General features: G+C 43.7%; 1 protein-coding gene across 1 annotated transcript in view; it reads left to right on the forward strand.

Annotated features, from left to right (window-relative positions):
- Positions 1-21897: 21897 nt before the first annotated feature.
- Positions 21898-25339, forward strand: part of LOC306663913 (uncharacterized protein) — a 36026-nt gene continuing 32584 nt past the window's right edge. The window contains exon 1 of the mRNA XM_079144562.1: positions 21898-21930. Coding sequence (XP_079000688.1) covers positions 21928-21930 — 3 coding nt within the window. The 5' untranslated portion in view covers positions 21898-21927. The remainder of the gene's footprint in view (positions 21931-25339) is intronic.

Raw genomic sequence — 25339 nt, forward strand, 5'->3', positions numbered from 1 at the left:
ATTTGCTGAAATTGTTTACATTTTTTCTTATTCTTATTTTTAAATTCCAATTTTTCCTATGCATTATTGCTGATGGATAAGAAGTCAATTGAATTTTGTCTATCACCCATGTATTTTTCTTTTTGTTATCTTTATCCATTATGATCAAACATGGGATGGTGGATTCTATTGCTGTTTGATTTTCAAATTATGGCTTAGAAAAATCAGAACCATGAATTTCAGAACTTCACCAGGATTGCCACAAGGGGGCGCAGGGGCACTGTTGAACAGTGAGCACTGAGCACTGAACTTCTTCAGCTGCCATAGGGACCAGCAGGGGGTGCTCAGAGTAACTTTTTCTGATCCCCTTGAATTATCTGCTTACCAGAAATGGGTGTTCTGTGCCCACAGCAAGCTTCCTTCTCAGGACTCACCTGGGGAAATGACATGGCTAGGGACACATGAGGTCTATGTCCACAGTGAGGTAACCCCAACCAGACCTTCAAGACCTGCCCTAACCCTCACCTGTGTGATGCAACAGAGGAGAGACCATGGCCATGGACACCTTGGGGCTATGACTGTGATGAGAAAAGCTTCCTTCACCTTGGGAACCACACAGGGAGATGCTGTGGCTGGGGACACCCAGGGGCCATGTCCACAGTGAAGTAACCCTAACCCTAACCTTGGGACCCACCTAGGAAGAGACTCTGTCTGCAGACACCTTGAAGCCATGACTGTTGTGGCAGAGACCCCTTGGTACCCTCACAGGGAGATGCCTTGGCTGGGGACCAAGTGTACTGTGAGATTACTTCTTGGCATCTACCCGTGGAGGTGACATTGTGGTTTGGGGATAACTGAAGTCAATCTGAGGGAAAGGTAGTGAAGAATGGGGAAAACCCTATTATCCACTGTCCCTTGCACTAAGGAGGAAGCTCTGCTGTTTTTTTACTTTTGTAGGTAATAATTTAGTGGGACTTAGTTTTATAAAACTATCCCTTGTGGGGCTTTGGCTGCTCATTGCCATAGGATCCTAAAACACCCTTTATGGGGAGAAATCCCAGGAGACTAAATGGAGAAACACTAAGACACGAACTCAAGATAGTGCAGCGGGACTGGAGTTGTGGCTCAGTGCTAGAGCACTTGACTAGCATGTGTGAGGCACTGGATTCAATTCTCAGCACCACATATAAATAAATGAATAAAGTAAACATCCATCAAAATCTACAAAAAATTTTTTTAAAGATTTTTTAAAAATAGTGTAGGGAGGCATGGGGGTCCCAGCACCTGGAAACTCGCTAGTGCCTAATGGGCTAATGTCACCTCATTGTTTTTATTTTCTTTATGACTCACTGTTTTCAGTGTTAAAGTGACTTGAAAAATATTGAGAAGTTGATGTATGAGTGTGATAATAATATTGTGGCTGCATTGAAGAGATCTTCCCACTATGTGGCTGAGTTTTATAGACAATGCCAGGGATTTATGGGTAAGTCAGCACTCAGTGGAGTGGGGTGTCTGAAAATTCCCAGAAGCCAGTGTGGTGATAACTCTGCCAGACCACACGGCCCAGAAATCCCTGGAGTGCCTTGGAAAACATACTGCTATAACTCTCACAGTCCTGTGGGGAGGGCTGGGCAAGCAGTCACTGAGCTACACTACCCACAATCCTTAGGATACCAGGGAAAAGCAATGACCTGAACTTCCATGGCCTCACTTGGTGAGGGCTGAGCAACAGAACACCAGACTTCACTGGTACAATCCTCAGGGTCCCTGGGTATCCATGTGACTTGCATCTCCCAGCCTCTGGGGTGAGGGATGCATGAGCAGAACAATAGAATACACTAACCATGAACCTTGGGTGCCTGCAGCTTGGAGAGGTCTCTCAATGAGGACTGGACTTCACTGCCTAGAGTTCCCAAGCTGACCCATGTGAATGTGCAGCTTGGAGCTCCCACAGCCCTCCATGATGAGGGCTGTACAGGCAGAATACTGCACTACACCACTCAGGATTCATGGGGATGCCCAGGGTGAGGGGAATGTGCAGACTGCACCTCCAAGTCTTCTGCAGTGAGCTGCATGGGTAGATCATTGGATCATAGTACTAAGAACCTTCAGGGTGCCTGGGCAAGCATGCAGCCTGCAGCTTACATAGATGTCTGACAGAGGTGTGTGTGTGTGTGTGTGTGTGTGTGTGTGTGTGTGTGTGTAAATACTGGACTACATTACCCACAATTCTCAGGGGCAGCAGAAGCTCACATGAGTGTTCCCCACTGTGAGCTGGGAAAATGTGGAACTACTTTACCCACAATCCTTGGAGGAGGCAGAAATCACAGGCATCCCCTGCCTCCAGTGACCTAGTAAAACATGGGACTACATTATTCATAATCCTTAGGTGGTAGAAGCTCCCAGCTTCCCCCACACAGTCAGCAAAATGCTGAATTACATTACCTTTAGTCTTCAGGGGCAAAAACTCCCAGACCTCTTTCTCCCTGTAATGAGACAAGGAGGAAATAATAGGAATTGCTATAGTTGTGTGTTATATAGTAATAATAAGCTGTATCTGGTATTTTCCTGGACTTGTAAAACTAAAATAAAGGCGCCTGGTGACAAATTTGCTGGGTGGCAGGATGACACTCCTGAACAGTGCCGATATGAACCTTTACCTATGATTTGAGTGGGTGCTCCTAGTCTAGTCGTGTTCTGGTCTTTATCAATGAAGACCAGAGCCTGACTTGGCTGCAAATCACTACTTAAGCCCCTGGACTTTTGGAGCAAACTGTCAGCAGCACTGTGACCAGAGGAACTCCACATCACTCTGTCTCTTGACTGCCCTGGCTGCTGTCCACTCCATCACTGATTGTTGATTAACCGTTGTCACCAAGGCCAGATGACTGACCACCTCTCCTATGGCAATGACTGCCACCCAGGCTCTGGTTTATCAGACACCCGAGGACATCCAAAGACATCTGAGGAGCTGAGAGAGGCTACGGCTGAGAAGAATCACCTGGGTCTTATTGACTGACTTCTTGGCTAAGAGACGTTGCATTGAGTAAGTCCATGGGGATTGGACTCTAGGTGAACAAGGGAGTGAATCTTCAATGTACTTGTGAAGTGATATTATTAGGAATGTTAAGGTGAGTGTGCATTGCATGAATAATATCCACTTGTTGGAACCAGACTTGATTCCTCTCTTACTGCTTTCGACACTCCCCCACTCCCACCCTAGGAGCAGGCAAAATGCTGGACTGCATTATCTGCAATCCTGGGAGGAGGAGGTGGAATTGCACAGAATCTACCCCTCTGAGCCATAAAATACATGGGATTTACCCACAATCCTAATGGGGAAGAAGTTCCCTGGGTTCTGCACAGAGAACCAGCAAGATACTGGACCATGTTGCCCATAATCCACAGGGGGTGGAGGGACAGCTCACAGGAGCACTCCCCTTCATAAACTTGCAAAATGCTGGACTACATTACCCACAGTCCTTAGGGGCAGAAGCTTGCAGGAGAAGTTCTTCCACTACTTCCCATGAGTGGGCAAAACTCTGGACTAAAGGACCTGCAAACCTAAGGGAATAGAAACTCCCAGGATACCCCATGAGGAGCCAGCAAAATACTGAACTGCATTACAACTGTCAGGATTAGAGTTAGGGTTTGGTTTTGACTGGCTCTCCATGGAGGTTCTGTGAGTGCCCTCACCCTAAGGATTATGGGTGATGGAGTACTCTCACACCTCTATCAGGAGACACACAGAAGCTGAAAGCTACATGCTTGTCCTCCTACCCTGAGGATTCTGAGTAATTTTAGGGTTGGGGTAGGCCTAGGCAAAAATTAGCTACAGGTCTAGGTGAGGGGTTATGGAAAATAATATTCCTACAAGATAGCTCCCCAAGAAAAATGGAGGGACAGTGTGGCTCAGGAGGTGGGAGGGGAAATTGGTCAAACATTAAACCTCTCCCAGTACACCCTTTCCTAATAACAATGAGCCCTAAAGGAAAGGGGCAAGTACTGAATGCTGGGCCCTGAGCTTTGACCTTCCCCCATCACAAATTAGTTCTAAATGGAGGCACAAGAAATATTGGAACTCTGGGAACCAATGGATCCCAGAAAAAGAAAGGCAAGGGGCAAAATTTGAGTACTCATCCCTCAGGGTCTGGACTCCTCTCTCTCTGGATAATGATGAGTTTCAACCTTCTTACAACTACCTTCCCTCAAAGTTTTAACCTGTACAACTAGTCCCTGACTGTCAAAACTGCACGTCTGCAGTCTCCAGTGAGACTATAAAACTCAGACTCCTTCTGTAACTCAGGGGCCAGCTTCATAACCAGAAAATGGGCCCTCCCATGCCTGACTGTTGGACTTTGCTGCAGAATAAAGGAAAGCTTGCTGATCCAAGGTTTGCTTTCCGTCTCCTGCCTCTATCATTTGTGAGCCATGAACTTACAATTCCCATAGAAGTTGTACTAATTTAAAGTCCCACCAACAGTGGAAAAGTATTCCTCCTACTCCACAGCATCTCCAGCTTCTATTATTATTTGTATTCTTGATGACTGTCATTCTGACTCTTATGAGATGAAATCTCAGTGAAGTTTTGATTCGTATTTCCCTAATTGGCAATGATGTTGAACTTTTTTAAAAATATATTTCTTGGCCATTTGTATTTTTTCTTTTTCACTCAAAAGTAATGAACCATTTAGTTTATATGCCCATTTATTGACGGGGCTATTGCACTTTTTGAAGATTTAACCTTCCGTCATTCCTTGTTACCATTCTCCTGTCCCTCCAATACTACAAAAGAAAGAGAACTGAGAAAAACAGCAGGTCAGTCTCAAGTGACAGAAATTCAACTCAAACTAACATGGGGGCGGCATTTTCTTTTACAAGTAAAAACCTTGGGGGTAGTTCTGACTGCAGGCACAGCTGGTTTCAGTGATCCACTGTCTTTTCATCTCTCTTTCATTCCACTTTTTGGTCTCTTCTGCAGCCACAAGATGGCAGAGAGTTTTCCATGCTCACTCCCTACCAGTCATTTGTGGGCCTATGGAACAGTCCACCTGGACCAGTTCAAGCCAACGTGGCAGGCTAAGTGCCTCCTTGACTAGGGGGCTTCCATGCTCTGACTTCTTAGGCCTGGTCACCTGCCCATTCACTCCACATGGGTGAAATGCAGAGGGGGCATCCCAGAAAAATCAGGAGCCACTCCTGGAAGAAGAAAAAACAGATACTGGAGACAGATATTGCAGACTCCCCTCTGAGCTGCAGGGGAATAGCTGGTTACACCACAGAGTTGGAAAGCCCTTGTCTGTGGCAGTTCATGGCATTGTCCAAGCACCCAGGGACCAGGACATCCCTGCTTCACAGATGAGGAGACCAGAGCTCAGAGGGAGTTAAATTTCCTGCCCAAGGCCACTGGCCTTGAAAGTGGTAGAGCTGGAATGTGAAGCCAAATACAGTCTCCAAAGATGTGTTTTGAATCAGTCTTGGCCTCCCAGTTTACTGCTAGTCTCCCTCAGGCCCAAGAAGATTATCATAGACCTGGAGGAGGGAGAGGGGAAGCAGGAAGGATGAAGACTCCCTGACTTTATTTCCACATCACCTTTGCAATTTTGCCACTTGTATTGTTTTTTGTTTACTTATTTTTCTTAAGTCATCTTGTGTGTTATACTTACAAAAATGTATTTTAAACTGCTTATGGCAATTGTCAATCAAAATGAGTACCACTTGTCTCAAATAAAAATTAACTTCAAAATCTCAAAGAACTACTAGATCAACTACTGGCCATCTGTGCACCATTCGAAATCATCCTGCATCTGAGACAGGGTCACCAGGTCAATTTGGAAGTTAGAGCCACCAGGTCACACCAGAACACAAAGACCGCCCTGCTCCCTGCCACATGCAGTTTTCCAGGCATGCCTGTAGTCTCCCTTGCACTCTGAGAGCAAGGTGAGGGGAGTCCCAGCTCCTTTCAACCAGGAGGCCAGGACATTCTACCCCAAATGTGGCCAAGTCCACACACCACATCGCCAGATTCCTGATTCTGGCCACTGCATCCTTAGCTTCCAATCACATACCCTTACAGACATATGAAGGGTCCGTGATCCCTTCCAGCACCTTCTTGTCTAACCATTGAATCATGTCATAACTCCCAATTTACCTCTTCTGTGATTATTGCTGGTTACGTTCTCTGGGGAGAACAAACCAGGTTTGCACAATGTCCCCAGGAAGCCAGGCAGTATTAGGCTGAGCACAATCACATCTTTGCCCACTGTCCTGTCCAGCTGCTGCTCAAATGTCTGCCAGAGATAAATCTCCATGGGAAGACAGAGGAAGCACAAACTCCAAAGTCAAGAAGGGCCTTTGAGAGCATGTGGGAGAAGTCCCTCCTTGTAAAGAGAGGGAAGCCAGCCCTGGGAGTCCTTGTTTTCCAACCTTGCATAACCAGCTGGGGCAGAGCTGTATTGGATCAATATCCCCTGCCTCCTGGCACAAGCTTATCTTTTATTCAACTGAGAATATTTCCACCCCAAATTACATTGAGCTCCTATCTCCAAGGACAGAGTGCAAACTTTTCACTTTAGAATAATTGTCTTGGTGGTCTGGCCATGTAGTCACAATGACATTCACCTGGGAGATGAATCACATGACCTGCTAGACCCTAATGATCTTATAGAAATAGAAATCAGAGACTTGGGTCACCTCAAAAGTTCCCAACAACCCCACCCCACCCTCTTCTTGAAGACCCCAAGACTTTCCACCCTGTGGATGGGGAAGGCACCATGTGACTTCTTAAACCAGATGCTGCACATAGACTAAATTTCTTCCTTTTTGTGGGGGAGTTACTGGGGATTGAACGCAGGGTCACTTGACTACTGAGCCACATCTCCAGCCCCATTTTGTATTTTATTTAGAGACAGGGTCTCACTGAGCTGCTTAGCTCCTCATTTTGCTGAGGCTGGTTTTGAACTTGTGATCCTCCTGCCTCAGCCTCCTTAGTAGCTGGGATTACAGATATGGGCCACTACACCCCACTAGACTAAATTTCATCTTTCTCAGAAAGCATATGGAGTTTCTGGGTCTTCTAGGAGCCAGGCTGTGAGCTGGGCCCTTTTCTCTCACAGTGGGCTATTCTGATTCCTGTTGCTCAGGCCTAGTCCACAGCTGATCTTCAGTCTGGCCACCTCTGGCTCCTCTTCAGTGCTGGTGGGGGCTGGCCAGGATAGAGTGCTGGCTCCCACCTGCCCAGATTCAGCACAACTACACCAGGAAGAGAGCTGAGTAGGGGTGAGAGAAGCAAAGAGACAGGGGCAGGGGTCCAGACCATTCAAGGGCAGAGATTGTGCCAAGCAAACAGAATCCAAGGAAGGCTGGTCTTGTGGGAAAGGGATGGGAGAAAATGGAAATCCTCCCCAAAGGCTGGGGACATAGCTCAGTTGGTAGAGTGCTTGCCTTCCATGCATAAGGCCCTGTGTTCAAGGCTACCACAAAGAAAGAAAAAATCCTCCCCCAACCAAAAATACTTCTGCCCCCACTTTGGTTTTACTGTTTTAGGTAAGATCTTTATATTTTACAGATTATTTTTCTTTTTTTTATTAAAATCTTTTTTATTTTTTCAGACACATTTTGATTCATTGTACACAAATGGGATACAATTTTTCATTTCTATGGTTGTACACAATGTATATTCAACCATTCATGTAATCATACATATACATAGGGTAATACCGACTGTTTCATTCTACTATCTTTCCTTTCCCCACCCCCTCCCTCCCCATTTTCCTCTACATCATCCAAAGTTCCTTCATTCTTCTCTACCCCCAACACTGCCCCTAGTTATATATTGTCATGCACTTATCAGAGAAAACATTCAACCTTTGGTTTTGGGGGATTGGCCTATTTCACTTAGCATAATATTTTGCAACTTCATCCATTTACCAGCAAATGCCATAATTTTATTCTTCTTTATGGTTGGGTAATATTCCATTGTGTATATATACCAAGTTTCTTTATCCATTCATCAATTGAAGGGCATCTAGGTTGGTTCCACAATCTAGCTATTGTGAATTGAGTTTCTACGAACATTGATGTGACTATATCACTGTAGTATGCTGATTTTAAGTCCTTTGGGTATAAACCAAGGAGTGGGATAGCTGGGGCAAATGTTGGTCCATTCCAAGCTTTCTGAGGAATCTCCATACTGCTTTCCAGAGTGACTGCACCGATTTGCAACTCCACCAGCAATGTATGAGTGTGCCTTTTTCCCATATCCATGTCAACACTTATTGCTTGTGGTCTTGATAATAGCCATTCTAATTGGAGTTAGATGAAATCTTAGGGTGGTTTTGTAAGGCCCCCAAAAAGGAAACCCCAACTCTGTCCCATGGATGGACGGCAACCCCAATCAACCGCAGGAGGCGTCACTTGATGCAAACCGCAAGAGGTGTTTATTCCAGTGCGCTGGGACCCGACTCAAGGAGTCGAGTCCCTAGCAGAAAATCTTGTAGGTTTATAAAGGCAGAAACCACACATCGGGAGGGGTCGCACATGAAAGGGGGAAAAGGGGGAAAAAAGGAAAAATGGGGAACAAAGCTGCCAGGAAATTTCAAAGGGGGTCTGGGTTTGCTGATAACATACAACATGTTTCACAATGTTTTACAACAGGGTGTAGATTCTGGTCAATAGTTTCTGGTAATCCTACTATTTGAGCACTATCTGGCTATCAGGCTCAATAAATTGAGCCTTTTATTCTCTGTTTGGGGCTGTTTCCTGGAACAGCTTTAAGGGCTTTGTTCCCATTACTGGGAGGGAAACCTTAGGGAGTTGAGATAAAACAGACAGCTTAAAAAAATGTCCATTCTTTCATTTCCCCATTTTCTTTTCTGGTAAGTTCTAATCATGGAACTTCTGTCTCTACATACTCTTCTCCAAAGCTATTTCCTTGGCGGAGGGACTGGTATTGTTGCCTGAGCATTAGTACCTGTACAGCACTTACTCTTTCCCTGATGAAGGTGACTAGGCGATTTCAGGCAGGCAAGAAACCAGGGGGCGGGCCACCAATTAGCAGCCCCTTGTTTGCAGTCCTTGATAAACAGTCCTTGATAAAGGCAGGTAAATTTGGTAATCAATGGGCTCCGGAGATCCTTGACATTCCATTCTTCCAGGGGCAGTCTCCAACTTCCAGAGGCACATGATTTTATGGCCATTTCCTCGATTTGACCCGATCCCCTATTTCTACACTAACTACCTGTTCCCAATTCTGGCTTCATTCCCCCCTCTAATCTTAGGAACTCCATGCTGCTGGGGAAGGAGGTCGATGACCGCTCTAGCTTCTTCAAGCTGGAAGGGGGTGGCGTGGGGCAAGCAGCTTGGAATTCCTTTTCTAAAAATAGGGGCAATCAAGGGGTCCCCAGGAAGAAACCTGGTTGGGGTAGAGCAGGTTGTAAAGTCATCTGGGGGTGGGTGCTTCTATGATAGAACAAAAAGACATGAGTACTGAAATGAGATTAGTACAAAGTAAATGTTGCAGCATCTGAAACATGCCACTGAGTATCATGAAAATGACAGAAGTCAATCTCTCACCAGGAGGTGGGAGAACTGAGAAATTGTTCCCATAACTAGGCCTAGCAAAGGCTGGAGAGGACAAGGCCTTTATTTGGGGACTTTAACATTGTCCAGGTTATCAGGAATGTAAACACAACATTTAACTCTTAATGTCATAGATGTCCCCAGAAAAAATAGTTAAGCTACTTAATGTCATTTGATTTTGTAAAATATCCCTTTATTGGTATAACCTGTGTTTAATAGAGATCTCTATACTTCTGTTACTTAGGAATAGATAATCATACTAGCAAACATAGATTAAGTCTGTGTAGCTTAGGAAGGTCTGCAGGCCTTAAACTGACTAAAAACTTCTGACTCTGGCAGTTTCTCTTGATAGTTACCAGGCATATTTGCTGAAAAATCTTTCTCTCATTTGTAGCTTCCAGTCTATTCTAGTGGGCTAGTACAAGTGTACATCTTAAGTTACATTTAACTATTATTTCCTTTAAATGCCCAAGAATGGCTATATTTTGGTTTTAACTGTTTTGCTGGGTATCTAAGATCAAGCTGGTCAAATTGGTTCCTGTCTTGTTAAAGAGTCAGCTGAGTTCCTACAGGGGTCACTCATACAGAACTTAAGAGCGGCTCCTTAGCTCCACCAGTGACTTGGTTTAGGCAGGGTCTCTTGATGAGGTGACTTCCTTTAGAAGCATCAAGGGATGTTTCCCCTTTTCCGTGACCTTCCTCTGCAGCAGATGCACTGGATGATTTTTCATCCTCTAGTCTCAACAATCTCCTTGATCAGGAGGTTGTGTGACCCAGAGTTGCAACGCTCCTTACAGAAGTTCTCTTATTCCCTGGGTTCAGGCTAACGTTGAGGGCAAGACCCAAATATGGACTTTTCTTGACCTCTGTATTTAACTCCAATCTCTAAGTTTGATCTTAATCATCCAGCAAGCCAGTCTCACCAGTCATAAAGTAAGAGTACTGGGCTTTAACTTTAATGTCCATAACTTTACAGTTATTTACCCTTTTATCTAACTGGAGTCTGCATTAGTACTGGAAGTTACCACTATTATATAGGTGATGGCTTATTATCACAAGCTACCTAGGTTGTTTGTTCTTGGAGCAGCTACTTCTGCAAAACATTAACAGGTAACAGTTTTACAAAATGAAATTAGCAAGAGTAAAAATATATTCAGCTTGTATAATAGCTATCTTGGATTTTGATTGAGAACTACATTCTATCCCCTATTTGAGATCACAGTACTTTTACAACAAGAACCAATCTTTTGACTATAACTTTAAATAAGCTGAAGTCTGACTTATTTTGGAGCTATTCTACACACAGTGAGGTGGGAGGCAGAGCCTTATCTCAGGTAAGGCGTGGCTCTTTACAGATCTTAAGTGTTCTAATTCTGATGTTGATCTTTGCTTCTTCCTTAAATACCATCAAGTAGTTTACATATACTGTTTCTTGAGTCTATATAAACTTTATAATTAACACAATTTAACATAGTATCTAAAACATGAATCAAAGAAAGGCTGAGAGAGCTTTTAACTTTCCTTTTGTGTGATAAAGTGGCAAAATGTTTTCATGTTTCTTTCATATTTCACAATATTAACCTTTAAACAAATCAGACTCTAATGTTTAGAAATACATTTACATTTGAAATTCTTTATCCCAGTGTAAAAAAGTAACAAATTTTACACATACCCTATTGATAGCAGGTCCTATAATAGAACATTAAATGATAGAAATAAATCCCCAATAAAATTTACTCTTTATAAGTTTAAGATTACCATTACAGACAAGTTTAATCTGGAGAATAGCAGAGCTTGATAAATTCCCTGCTTTAAAAACTTGTGGTCCTGAAAAATATGAACACATTTAATATACAACTAGTGACCATTTCACAATTACCTTGACACTTTTATTTTACCAAATTTAGTTTTTAAAGAAAAATTTAGACTCTGTAACATAGTACAATAATCTAGCAGTTGTTTAACCATAATTGTATAAACCCCAATTTTTAAGACTGATTGTTCTAAAGAATAAAACTTAATAGACACAAAGTCAAGAGTAAATCAGTGTTTCAAATCCTTGTCATTTTACCATGTCATTCTACCATATAGATTAAACTTTGGTTTATATCAGAACGTTAGTATTTCACCTTAGGAAAAACCTTAAATAGTTTTAGCTGTCTCACATACATACAACCAACTTAGTTACCCACAAACTTATTGAAACTTGTCCTTTACTTACACACAGACTTTCTTGGCACTGACTTAGACCCTCATGTATTTCATCACACAAGCACTTTCTTACCCAGAAACATTTCCTTTTTCCCTTTTACTAAATATATTTCCATACCCAGAACCTTTTATTTTCTCTTTCCTATTTGTTGACCCCTTTTTGTTTACATTCTGAAACAATTCTTATGAAATTTCTGAATTTAGATAAATTACTCTATTTTAATAAGATTAAATATTTTGTTGTTTAGAGTACTCTAATTGAAACACAGCTGAAACTTTTGAGACCCTTTGTATATAGAATTGCACTTGTTAGGACATAACTCTTAGTAACCTTGTTTTTAGTTTAGTGATGACACAAAGCAAGTTTAAACCCTTTTATTTACCAACCTATGAAAACACCAATAATGTTTAAGTATGATACCCCATGGAATTTAAGGAGTTAAAAGTCTCGATGTTATTTAACAACTAGCATTTTAACTTTGTAAATTAATCAGATGTCTCTACAAACACATTAGAGTAATCCCATACATGTTAACTCTAATTCACTTATTCTGTAAAAAAACAAGATATCAGACAAAAGTGTCCTGAACAGTATTTGCTGTCTCTTCCCTGTTGAAGAAAAGTCCTAGAAATAATTGATATTAGACATTTTATTAACATCAATATTTTATTAGTTTGACCACCTAGAGACTTGCAAGTTATTTTCAAAGACATTTTACTCTTATTAGTTTACCCAATTTGAACCTTTTTTAAATCACGTGAATTAAAAGTATCTGGATCCATTTTTAAATCTTAATTTTAGGAGCGCTCAGTTTTGATACAGACAAAACATGACATTAGACAGCACGACATACAAATAACACAAAATCAAGGCCTTGTAACTTTATAGGTGAATCTCCATTGCAATGTAACAGATGTTCAAAAACTCTAGTTGAATAAAAAATAGAACTGATCAAAAAATCATGAGCTCAAAAAAACATATAATTAAAAAAACCAAGAGTCCTGGAAAAAAATCATACGGCCGTTAATTACTTTAGTAAAGTACCATAAAATTTACTTTGCTGGAGTTTTAAAGACTCTTTTTACCTTTTCTTTCCCTGGGTTTGAGACTGGTCTCCTACTGAGCCTTTAGGCTTCTTTTATTTATATTTCAATGCAAGCCTGGACTGAGATCTGGAAGGATCTAACAGGTTTAACAGAAACTCTGTGTCTAAGGCATTTTAGCCATCTCATCTGGACAGGTTGGATGTTAAAATTATGAGACCTTATTTTTCATTACTTTTGAGACTGAAGCTACTTTGCTAAGTTACCCTTCAGGGCTGTCGGGAGGGGGAGTCCAGAGAAGGAACCTCTGGGGTCCACCCGAGAGTAGCCCGGGCCAAGAACCCCCCAGTTGTTCCAACCCTTCCTCCACCTCCGCCACAAACACACAACAGAACCAGATACAGACGGACGTCAATCTCTGATCCACCAATTGAACCCCATCAGCGCCCTTACCAACGGAGACTACCAGGCATCCCTGGCTCTCCTTCCACCCTTAGGGCGTCCCCCAGTGCTGCAACCTGTGGCCCCCCAGGCACGTCTACCGACCACTGTCCGGCCACTCTCACGAGTCACCGAACGGTTGCCACTGAAACTGAAAGCGCACTCACAGAACCAGACCAACTAACAAAACACAAGACAAAGACAGACAACTTCGGTGTACCCCATCTTACCTCCAAGGTAAACTCCGCGGATGAGGGGGGGCCGTCTTATTCCGGACGAGCCCCCAAATGTAAGGCCCCCCAAAAGGAAACCCCAACTCTGTCCCATGGATGGACGGCAACCCCAATCAACCGCAGGAGGCGTCACTTGATGCAAACCGCAAGAGGTGTTTATTCCAGTGCGCTGGGACCCGACTCAAGGAGTCGAGTCCCTAGCAGAAAATCTTGTAGGTTTATAAAGGCAGAAACCACACATCGGGAGGGGTCGCACATGAAAGGGGGAAAAGGGGGAAAAAAGGAAAAATGGGGAACAAAGCTGCCAGGAAATTTCAAAGGGGGTCTGGGTTTGCTGATAACATACAACATGTTTCACAATGTTTTACAACAGGGTGTAGATTCTGGTCAATAGTTTCTGGTAATCCTACTGTTTAAGCACTATCTGGCTATCAGGCTCAATTTACTCTTTTATTCTCTGTTTGGGGCTGTTTCCTGGAACAGCTTTAAGGGCTTTGTTCCCATTACTGGGAGGGAAACCTTAGGGAGTTGAGATAAAACAGACAGCTTAAAAAAATGTCCATTCTTTCAGTTTCAATTTGCATTTCTCTAATTACTAGGGATGAAGAACACTTTTTCATATATTTGTTGATCACCTGTATATCTTCTTCTGTGAAGGGTCTGCCCAGTTCCTTAGCCCATTTATTGATTGGGTTCTTTGTATTTTGTGTGTAAAGTTTTTTAAGTTCTTTATAAACTTTAGAGATGAGAACTCTGTCTGAAGTGCGTGTGGAAAAGATTTTCTCCCACTCTGTAGGCTCCCTTTACACATTATTGATTGTTTCCTGTGCTGAGAAAAATCTTTTTACTTTGAATCTATCCCATTTATTGATTCTTGCTTTTATTTCTTGTGCTATTGGGGTCTTGTTAAGGAAGTCTGGTCCTAAGCCAACGTGATGGAGATTCGGGCCTACTTCTTCTTCTTGGTGAAGGGTCTTGGGCCTAATTCCTAGATCCTTGATCCATTTTGAGTTGAGTTTTGTACAGGGTGAGAGATAGGGGTTTAATTTCATTTTACTGCATATGGATTTCCAGTTTTGCCAGCACCATTTGTTGAAGAGGCTATCTTTTCTCCATTGTACGTTTTTGGCACTCTTGTCTAGTATGAGGTTACTATATTTATGTGGGTATGTCTCCGTGTCTTCTATTCTGTACCATTGATCTACCTGCCTATTTTGATGCCAGTACCATGCTGTTTTTGTTACTATTGCTCTATAGTAGAGTTTAAGGTCTGGTATTGTGACGCCTCCTGCATCACTTTTCCTGTCCAGGATTGCTTTGGCTATTCTGGGTCTTTTGTTTACAGATTATTTTTATACTAGCTAAAAACTAGGAGGAACCTAAATATTCAAGAAAAGCAATATGACTGAATCAAACATGGTACATCTGTTCTATGAGCTCTTATGCAGACTTAAGAATGATGGTTGAAAAATATGGATGGTTAGTAACTCAAATAATGCTCAAATGTAAAAAAAATAGTAAACTGCACATATGATGAGATTACTACTGTGTTAGCTGATGCTGCACTTCTTGAGCTAAAGGTCTCAAAGCATGTACAACTACAGTGGTGCTAGTGAACTTCTGGGACAGAGTGTAGAAATACAGAAAGATATGACTCAGTAAGAGTCCCTGTCCCCACTCAGAGCCTCAGAACTGCCTGGGACACCCAATTCTGCCCTGTATGTCCCACACAGCTCTCACTGGGAACTCAGGTCAGGAAGCTCAACCAGATGTGCCTTGCCTGCCCCTCATAGGAGGTGTCACATCAAGAAGAATGGCACTAGATTTTTTCAGAATCCAAGTGGTCTTGAGGGTTTTTCTCCTAAATATTCAGGCTTGAAATAGACGTTTCTATGAGACTGAATGCCAATATTGCCCAGGTTGAGCCCTGACCCTGACCTCAGGGAGTTTCCCATCCAGGGTGAATATTCATAAGTAAACCCTTTGTTTCTGGCTGCTCCTGTAGCATTGTAAGGGAACTCAAGGTCTCCAGATCATGCTGCCAGCCTCTGCCACAGTTCTCTGAGTCTCTCTCTCTCTCCCTCCCTGCGGCCTATCCCCCTCAGCAGGACCCCACCAAGGAATTTCTTCATCAGAACTGTTTAAGGCCAAATGTTAACGTGCTACTTGTTCACACTAGGATGAAACTGGAGCCCTGGTCCCCTGCTGTCTTTGCTTCTTGTTGATGCTGCTACTTGCACTGACCAGAAAATCCTAGGAGAGAGCAGGCCACGTCTGCCATGCCTGAGAGTCTGTGCCAGTCTTCAGCACAGCACCCAGACCCATGTGCCCAGAAGGGATGGCTACATTGATTGAACCTCAATAAGTTAAGAGTGTACTGACTTCAAGTTGTGACTCTCAGAAGCACATGGCACGCCAAGGTGGGGAGGATCTTGGGTACATTTGTTACCAGTCTGAGCTTGGCTTAGCTGGGGGAATGACTTACAGGGAAATGGCCTTAGCTAGGAAAATGTCCTTCCCTCTCACCAATCCCCAAGGACCAGCCTAGCTCCCATTAGCCTACACTTCTTGGGGGCAGGTGCATTTTCTGTCCTACCCCTATCTCCCTTTCCCCTTCTCACCCCACACTCATTTATATCATCATCAAGGGCAAGACAACTGTGTGCTGGCCATCCATAACGTACCTTAAACTTCCCAGTAAATCCTTCAAGAGAAACATTGTTCCCATTTTATAAATGGATCAAAACTGGTCCCTAAAATATCTTGAATGCTGTTACTGAGAAACAAAAGTAAAAAATGCTGAAAAGGAGCATGGAAGTAAATTGATGGCATCCTGGCCTGATGGTGAAATGTCTCTAAGTACATTCCAGTGTTTTCTGAATCTCTCCCACAGTGGAGGCTGCCAAAGATGTCAGAGACTGAGAGGAAGGTAGAGGTTCAGGGCACAGCACAGAGAAACAGGAAGGACTCCACCCCCAGCTGCATCATCTAAGGTGGAGGGGTCCCAGGTAGTAGGGAGCCTCAAGGCCTCCCACACTTAACTAGGGCAAAGAGGAGCAGAGTGCATTTTAGTGGATTAGTCAGAATCTTTATTTATTTATTTATTGGCAAGTCTATGGAGTTATTTACAAAATCAGGGAAGTCTGGAATCAGTTTTCCTGGACTCACAATGAAAGCCAAATATTTTTTTCTTAGAGAACTTTGAGCCCCTCTTAACAATATAGCTTCTCTGTATTATGTGACTTTTTGCAGGCCTGAAATTTGGGGAGCAAGGAGGTTTCAACTGCTCCCTTTTGAAACAGATCAGCACTGTTTGCATCAAGACAAAGATGCAGGGGTCAGCAGTTTGTGATACTGTGTTTTCCCTTGTAAAGCACAGTGTCCAGCTGCAATTAAGAATGTGCATCTGGTCAAGGCCTCCGCAGTTCTTGTAGGAAGGCAGGTGAGTGCTTACTGCCGGGGATCCAGGTGACCGGCAGGGAAGCAGGAGAGCACTCATGTTGGCCTTGCTTTGTGCAATGCTGCCATCATGTGATTGTCGCAGGTATTTCGCTCCAAAAGCGATCCACCAGTGAGCTAGGGAGCCCAGGCACAGCTCCGTCCTACCCTGGTGCAGCACGGCTGTACTCTTCTGTGATCATCAGCACTTCCTGCCTCCAGCCAGAACGGGGGCTCAAGATATGGACTGAACGCAGTTGGAGGAAAGTCAGGTCCTCATGGTGTCATCCAGGTCGAGTCTTCTCCGGGCACCTGCCAGGCCTGCTGTGAGCCTCCACCCAAGTGGGCAGCAATGCGCTCACAGCTTCCCAAGGGACAGAATGGCCATTTCTGTGTATAATTTTGCGTAGATAGAAAGATGACAAGTCAGCACCCCAAAGGACACTATAGGGAGGTCCCAGTATAGGGAGAGGCCCAGGTAATTAAACTGAAGAAGCAACCTTGATTTCTTAGCATTAGCACCCAACAGAACTTTGAACTCTGGTCACCACACACATTCTAGAGAGAGTCCCTTATTCAGCTCACGTGAAGGGAGATACACAACAGAGCTAGATGTTTCCTTGATGTGTCCAGTCTTCCAAGGTTCTAGGCACAGAAAGGTCCGGAGCGGGAGCCTTGTCAGATGCTGACTCAGCCCTCACACCACAGCCTGGCTGCATATCAGGAGGCACCCACAGGCAGAAAGGCAGCACAGAGAAGACCCATCAGGCAAGTCCGCCTCTGGTCACACTGGGAAGTCCTTAAACTTCCCCTTCTCCCTGTGTGTGTGTGTGGGGGGGGGGGGGTGGTGACTGCAGAGGATCTGCAGTGACAGGAGTAGGTTATTTCATGTTGAAACTGGCAGAATTTCCAGGTTTGTACCCTGGACATGGCTGACAGGGTGGATATTTAAGTTTTGGATACTAGTTTTGCTATCCAAATGTTTATCCAAAGTCCTTACTCTGTAACCCAGTGCCACCACTGTGTGCAGGCCTATGTATGTATCCACATATACCTGATCTGGATATAAAAAGTTTCAGTGGAAGTGTCCCCTGTGGGGTCAGCCAGGGTGGTCAATGTTAATTATTGTCCTGCACGTAAGACAGTCTCTTTGCTGAGTTCCAAGCAGATGTCATGGAGCTTCTTGATACATCTGTCTCCTTGGGGAAAGAGCAGGTGTCCCCCAGTGCCAACAATGATCTCTGGTCTGAGGTTAGATGAGCCTCTGGAGAAGGGTCTCCACGGGCAGGAACCAGAAACGGGTAGGATGGGGCCAGGACAAAGCGAAAGTATGGGACTCCCCTAATCTCTGTCTGAGGACTTGACCTCTTGAATGACCTACATTCCCATTCCAAAAGAAATCCAGACTGTATTCCTCCCTCTGGCAACTGAATAGGTGAAAATCTTCAGACTACATACTTGTAGAAATAACAGAGAAAGCATTTTCACATCACCGAATATTTCTTTTCCGCTGCTACTGTTTTTGTTTTAGCTACCTGCCCGAGGTAGCCCATGCACCAGTCCTCTCCACTGTACTTCTCATCCTTTTACAAGACTTAAAAACTAGCACCTTTACCTATGGAGACAAAGAGGAGTGAGGGTTACACAATCAAATGAGGTAAAAGTAGTCTAGGTGTTTTCCAGGACCATGCAGTACCACAAGGCAAAGCTCTACAGCCCTGTCAGGTAAGGAGCTGTGTCCTCACCTGCTGTCCTCATAATATTCCAGTAAGAAATGTCATTCCTTGCAGCAGTTCAGCTTTTCAGTGCTGGTGGGGTATGATGTGATTCAATTGCATCTTCATTCAGTCGTGCTGCAGGGACAGGGTATGTGTGTCCTAGAGGGCTGTGTCACAACCACATGGCATCAAAAGACAATTCCACAGGTGGGGGTTTAAGGACAGAAATTTATTTGTCCTAATTCCAAAGGCTAGATATCAAGGCACTTGCTGGATTGATTTCCTTTGAGGTCGACTCTTTGACATGGAGATTGCCATCTTCTGTCTATGTTAGCAGGACATTTTCCTGGCTTTTCTGTGTCCTTATTGCCACTTCTTATAAGGAGAAAAATTTAACTGGATTAGACCTCACACCAACTAACTGGATTAACACTGATCATATCATTATGAACCATACATTCAAGTAGAGTCACAGTCTGAGGCTCTGTTACTTAGAACATCCACATATGAGATTTGGCAAGAGAACATAATTCAGCTGATGACATAAGCTAGTCTCCTGCTGAAGACAGATTCCTAGGAAAGGCAATACTGAGTACAAGAATAAACATATGTTCCATTTTAATAGCCACAGATTACATCACAAAGGGCTGCAGAAGTAAATCTCTGACTGTAGTTGCTTCTTTGCTGCCTGGATTACCAGGGTGTTGGCATTTAAAATTTTTTGTTTGGTTAACCTCTTGTCCATGTGGCAAATAAAATCACACTATTCCATTCTTTTCCATTATCCCAACTGACAAGTTTGAGTCACTTTTCAGTTGATTTTCAACCATTTAGACTTTTTCTCCCCTGAGTCATCCTCAGATTCTGGGCCCTGTGATGTGCTTTCTTGTACCCTGTAGTTTCCAAGAATTTGCCCCAAGAGGAACCTGGGCTGACGTAGCTCTGTTTCTGAAGACTTTCCATAACATAAAAGAAGGACAAAAAATTGTATCTGCTAAGTCAAAGGGCCCTCCTGGGATATCTTCTCTAGGCTGTCTTTTTAGAATGGGGAAGAAATATTTATTCACCTCCTATATCGGAAGCAAACCAGACTGAGGAGCTCAGAAGGAATTTCATACAGTTCTCTCTCTGGGCAGTTTTCAGTCCTAATGCTCGCTGCTGAGAAGCCTTTTGATATCTAGTAGCATGTGTTTTATCCCTTCTAAAATGGGGATTTTTTTGTGGACTAGGTTGGATAATGGCTCATGGAGATGGTTGATATAAGTAGGTGCGGTGAGTTCACAGGTGACAAAATACCTTGAAGTTGCTTTGTAAACACTGCTTAGCCATTATCTGACACCCACATCAATTTTCTTTCAGAAGCTTGTCACCTTTTCATCATGAACACTCATGTCATCCACATGCTCAAACACGACATGTGGGATCTCCCTTGTCTGAGCTCCAGGTTCCAGTTCCGTGGTGATTCATGATCCTGCCAATCATTGCAGGTCCCTCCTTGACCTCCCTTTACTCTGCACCCCCAATAAAGGCTGCATGCCTCTACAGCCCATGTCCACCTGTGTTTTTAAGACACAGGACTTGGTGGTCTTTTATGTCCCTACAGATCAGCCTGTTCTGTAATTGATAAACCCTGATTAGCTGGAGCACATTTTCAATATTGATCTATATTTTGTTATGTAAAGGTGGGTTGAGATTAATTCTAGCTGATGTTTGCCCATGATGTAAACTGAGTCAGGATTCCCTGGATCCTGGAATGAGAGTCCTGAGATGACTCAGATATATAAGGATCTGTTTGTGTTATAAAACGTAATACAGTCTTTTTTTATATATTATACACGCACACATGTACACACACACACACACACACACACATCTCACAAATTCTGAGTTTTTTGAATAACTGTCACTTTCCAAGTCTGAAGAGAATAAGAAATGTTGTGTGAGCCTTGTGGTCTGGTGGTGGTGTTTTGGTTTTGGAATGAGACATAGCTCATCAGGAGTCCCAGCCTAGCTGCATATTAGTTGTGCTTATTAGTTATTTGACCATAGGAGGAAACAGATATCACAGCCTGGTCATTAGGTCCAAGGCCAAATTGCCAAACGAGAAGTTCACCTTAAATGTATTTAAACAGTAGGGTCAAAGCTGTGGACAGATTGTGCAGTAGTGTCCCCCACCTCCTGGGCCCTCATCTTCCTTTGTGTGTTGTCTGGTATCCGCAGTGGGAAGGAACGGGTGACCAGCACCAAGTGGGAAAGAGTGAAGTACTTTTGGACACTTCCTGGTTGGAGTTCCCTGGTCTCACTCAGGGCATTGTCTCTCCTGCTCTTTGGGTCTCAGAAATACTAGTAAGGAACTGTACCCCTCAACTATAGCATACGAAGGATTTAACAGGCCCCTTACCTCCCTGATGAACAGAAACCCATCCCATAGCCTCAAATCAGGAATGTGGCTGCTGTGAATTGAGATATGCTGGAAAGAGTCAGATTTGCGGTGTTGTTCCAAAAATACACATACAAAAAAGGTGAGCACAGCAGGCAGGTAAGGGCCCAGGGGGCATTATTTAGCACTCCTTGCCTGTAGTTCCAGACAAGCACAGGTAAATGTGGTCGTCAATGGGCTCTGGAGAGCCTTGACATTCCGTTCTCTCAGGGGCAGTCTTCAACTTCCAGATGCAGAAGGCTTTCATGGCCTCCATTTCCTCAACTTGACCCCATCCCCTATTTCCACACCAACTGCCTGTCCCCAATTCTGGCTTCAATTTCACAACCAAGTCTGCTTTTGGCATCACATCTTCACAAGACCAGAGAGCAGAAGAGTTAAATGAAAATTTACAGTAACTGTCATTATTTTCATTCATGAATAATATGGCAACATATACAATCCCTAAATTGAGACGACCGCATATGCAAGTTTAAATGCAAGTGTTCTGAAGGTTGGGTAGATCCTATTTCTGGGAGGAAAATTTCTCTTAAAATCGTTGCAACTTGGAGCTCGGTGGTGGAAAAAAATAGCAGCAGCCGGTCATTCTGACCACATCCACGCCTGGATTGGTTCTCACCTTCTGTCACTCAGAAGGAAGGCTCAGGCTGAGGCTCGGGGACGCGGCCTGGAGCCCTGGCCAATGAGGAGCCGCGGTGAGAACCGTCCAATCCCATGCACGGCCGGCCGGAGGGGGCGGGCTCCCGCGCTCCACTGCGAGTCAGCCACTGCAGCCCTCCGGCTCCCGGCTCCCCGCCTGCAGGCGAGATCCTGAGGAGCCGGCCTGGCTCCCGAGTGTCCGGAAATGGTGAGTGCGCAGCGGCATCTGGAGCCCGCGGAGAGCGGCCGGGAGGGAAGCCTGGGCGCGCCGAGGAGCTGCGCGGAGCCGAGCTGCGACGGGCCCCGCCGCCTCTGGGCTGCAGGCCCGAGCCCTCCTCCGGCGGTGCCCCTGCGCCTGCCGCCAGCCGCTGCAGACCCGCGGGACCGGGCGCCCCCAGCTCCTGCCTCAGGCCCTGCCTGGCGGTGCGCGCGCAGCCCAGCGTCTTCCCAGACGGCGTGATTGACAGGAGCGTGGACTGCCCCCCTCGTGGGGTGTCCTGCCCGACAGGAGCTCTGGTCTGGAGGGACCTCGCTGGCCCCGGGGCCCCCAGCTTGCTTCCGGGTGCTGGAGGTGGGCCGCAGGGCTGCTTCGCCTCTGCCTGCAGCCTGGTGCTTCTTGTTTCTTATTTAGAGACAGGGGCTGGCTAAGTAGCTGAGGTCGGCCTTGTAGTTCCATTTATATAGACTTCCATTGCAATGAAGACGTGATTTTTACATACATATGGATTTATGTGTGGATTTTGTTTATATTCTAATTCTTTGATCATATTTTAAAGTATCATTTCTAATATGCATGTGTCAGGAAATGTTAGCTACTTCTTTTGCTCTTATAATTCAGAAGTTTCTGGCTAACAGCACGTATTTAACTGTGGATGAGTTTTAGAACTGTATGTTTTGCTTCCTTCGTTTATTAAAAGCAAAGCATGCTGAATTTTTCATTAGTTCATTACAATCATACGAACTATCGGGGTTTATTTTGACACAATCCAACAAGCTTGGAATGTAATTTCCACCATTTCAGGCCCCAGTACTTCTCCTTTCCTCCTGCCTTCCCCATCCGCCTTCTCCTGGCCTTCCTTCTATTTATTTATAGAGTTATAAATTCTGCTTTATAGATACACAGAAAGTGAAATTCACTATGATATATTCATAGATGTACATAGGAATTTTGATGGGAAAATAGTGCAGATTAATTTTGGGGAAAATGATCATCTTTATAATGAGTTTTGTCACATCTACACATGGGATGTGTAATTTGAGTCTTTTTGTGCTTTTATTTTTATTTTACATAACTCATACGTATTTTTAAACATGTATACATGTGAAGTACCACATGCCCTTAAAACCTATATAAAACTTTAAGCATGGTGCTTTGCACTGTTTTAAACTGGATACATGAGCAGAATGCGACTGACCCCCAGAGACCATTTTCCCCACGGTTCATTATTTATCTCTTCCAAAGGTGCATTCCCTTGAAGCGTCCCCTGGGTTTCCCGTGTTTGGATGGAGACTGCCTGTTCTTACGTGCTGTCATGGTCACTGTGCTGTGATTTCCCTCAGTCTCTGTGGTGGGGGAGTATGGTGTAGCTTCAATAGCAAAACAGTTTCCACAAATAGATAACAAACTCCTTCAATTTGTGAGAAGTCACGTGTTTCACATCTTCATCCATACTATTTAATTTTGTCTATTTCTAAATTTTTAAAGATGTTGATTTTTGGGGTTGGAGAGATAGCTCAGTCAGTAGAGTGCTTGCCTTGCAAGCAAAAGGCCCTGGGTTCAATCCCCAGCCCCCCCCCCCCCAAAAAAATGTTGATTTTTGAATGATTATTGAACACAGACATCTCTTGTATAAATTGACAGTTCAAGGCTCTAACCTGTATTTTTTTGTGGTGACTTCAAAGATAAGAAAATATATCCAAAGAGGCAGGATAGAGTTGGATTTCAGGGAGGAAATAATTTGCTTTTAATCATTAAAAATGTTTATTTGCCTGTTTTCTTCTCCTGAGTGTGTATTGTAGATTTCTTGTCTGTTTTGTTTTGGGGGGCTATTTCAAATGGAGTCCTATGACTTATTTTTGGAAATTCCAACAGGAAAATAAGGAAAATCTCTCATCCCTATGACTGCAGAAAAATGAATACGTTTCCTCAAAATCATCTGGTAAATAAATTGGTGAATGACATATTTCCTAAAACATCTGCTTCTAGTTTGGAGATGTTGTCACCCATTTTTCCATAGAAATTGACAGTGGGGAAATGTAACAGTGGTCCACTTTATGCTTTGAATACAGCCCTTGCTGCTCTGCCACTGCAAATTATTTTTAAAATGAACTTGTTACTTTCTCTTCACTTTATCTGTCCTTGATACACACCCACCATAGGAATAAAGTAATTCAGGCTTTGGGGATGGTACCACAAGGTCTCAGAAATGGCTGTGTCCCAAATTAACAAATGAATTACAATTCCAACAGAGAACATGTGGAATGTAGCCTTTGAGTCGCCTCTTTAACAGTTCCTGTTCCTGATGATGGGGAGAATCCCAGCCTCTGGGACAGGAGTCCCCTGTGCTTCTCCTTTGCTATCAAAGCAATAAACCTTCTTTTTTCTTTTCCTCAAAAATAAAATAAAACATCTGCTTCTCTCCCTTGAAGATTTTATTTTATTTTTTCCTGGAATGTTTCTGACAACTATGCATCATATGATCTGGATTTTGGAGTTTAATACAAAATTATATGGGATAAGATTTGGCAAATCCTATAATCTTCATATGTGATTTATTGTTTACTGAATGGTTTGTTGCAGAGATAGCAAGAAAATGAGTTATTTTCAGAATTAGTTGCATAATTTACCTTCTCAATTTCTTACAAGGCTTTTTAGATTTTTTTCTTCCCTGAGTCAGGCTCTGGGCCTATGATGTGCTTTTTTGCACTCCATAATTGCCAAGCATTTGCCCTTTTAAGGAGGAATCTGGGTTGATGACTCTCTTTCTGAAGACTTCCCTTAACATGAAAGAAGGAAAAATAGTTGTGTTGCTCCTGGAATGTCTTCTCAAGGCACTCTCTTCAAAATAGGAAGAAAATAGTATTTCTCCAGACCAACATCTCCTGCATCAGGAGCAAACCAGTCTTTGAGGAGCTTAGAAGGAATTTTAGACAGTTCTATCTCTGGGTAGTTGTCTGTGCTGCTGCGTTGTCATCTGATATCCAGAAACCTGTGTTTTCTCCTCTCTACACTGGGATGGTTTTAGAGACGTGTGGATTACGCTTTTTCTGGAGGCTAAGTGCTGTGGTCCGCAGCCGACAAAGCACCTGGAAGACACCTGCAGATACTCATTGTTTAACCACTGTCTGCCGATTACATGAATTTCTTTCAAAATCGCATAGTACCCTTTTCACTGTAATCTCCCACGTCACCCACATGCCCAAACATCCGGATTCCAGTTCTTGGGTGATTCCAGGAGCTGCGACTGATCACGTGTTTCTCCTCCTGCTCCTTTTACTCTTTGTCTCCAGTAAAGGAGTTCCCTGCTCCATGCCTCTATAGCCCATGTCCACCTACGTTTATAAAAGTATGTAGAAAGCTGGGTCATTTTCTGATTTGTAAAGGAGGGGTGAGATAA

This window comes from Sciurus vulgaris, assembly GCF_902686455.1.
Source record: "Sciurus vulgaris genome assembly, chromosome: 6".
Taxonomy (NCBI): Eukaryota; Metazoa; Chordata; class Mammalia; order Rodentia; family Sciuridae; genus Sciurus; species Sciurus vulgaris.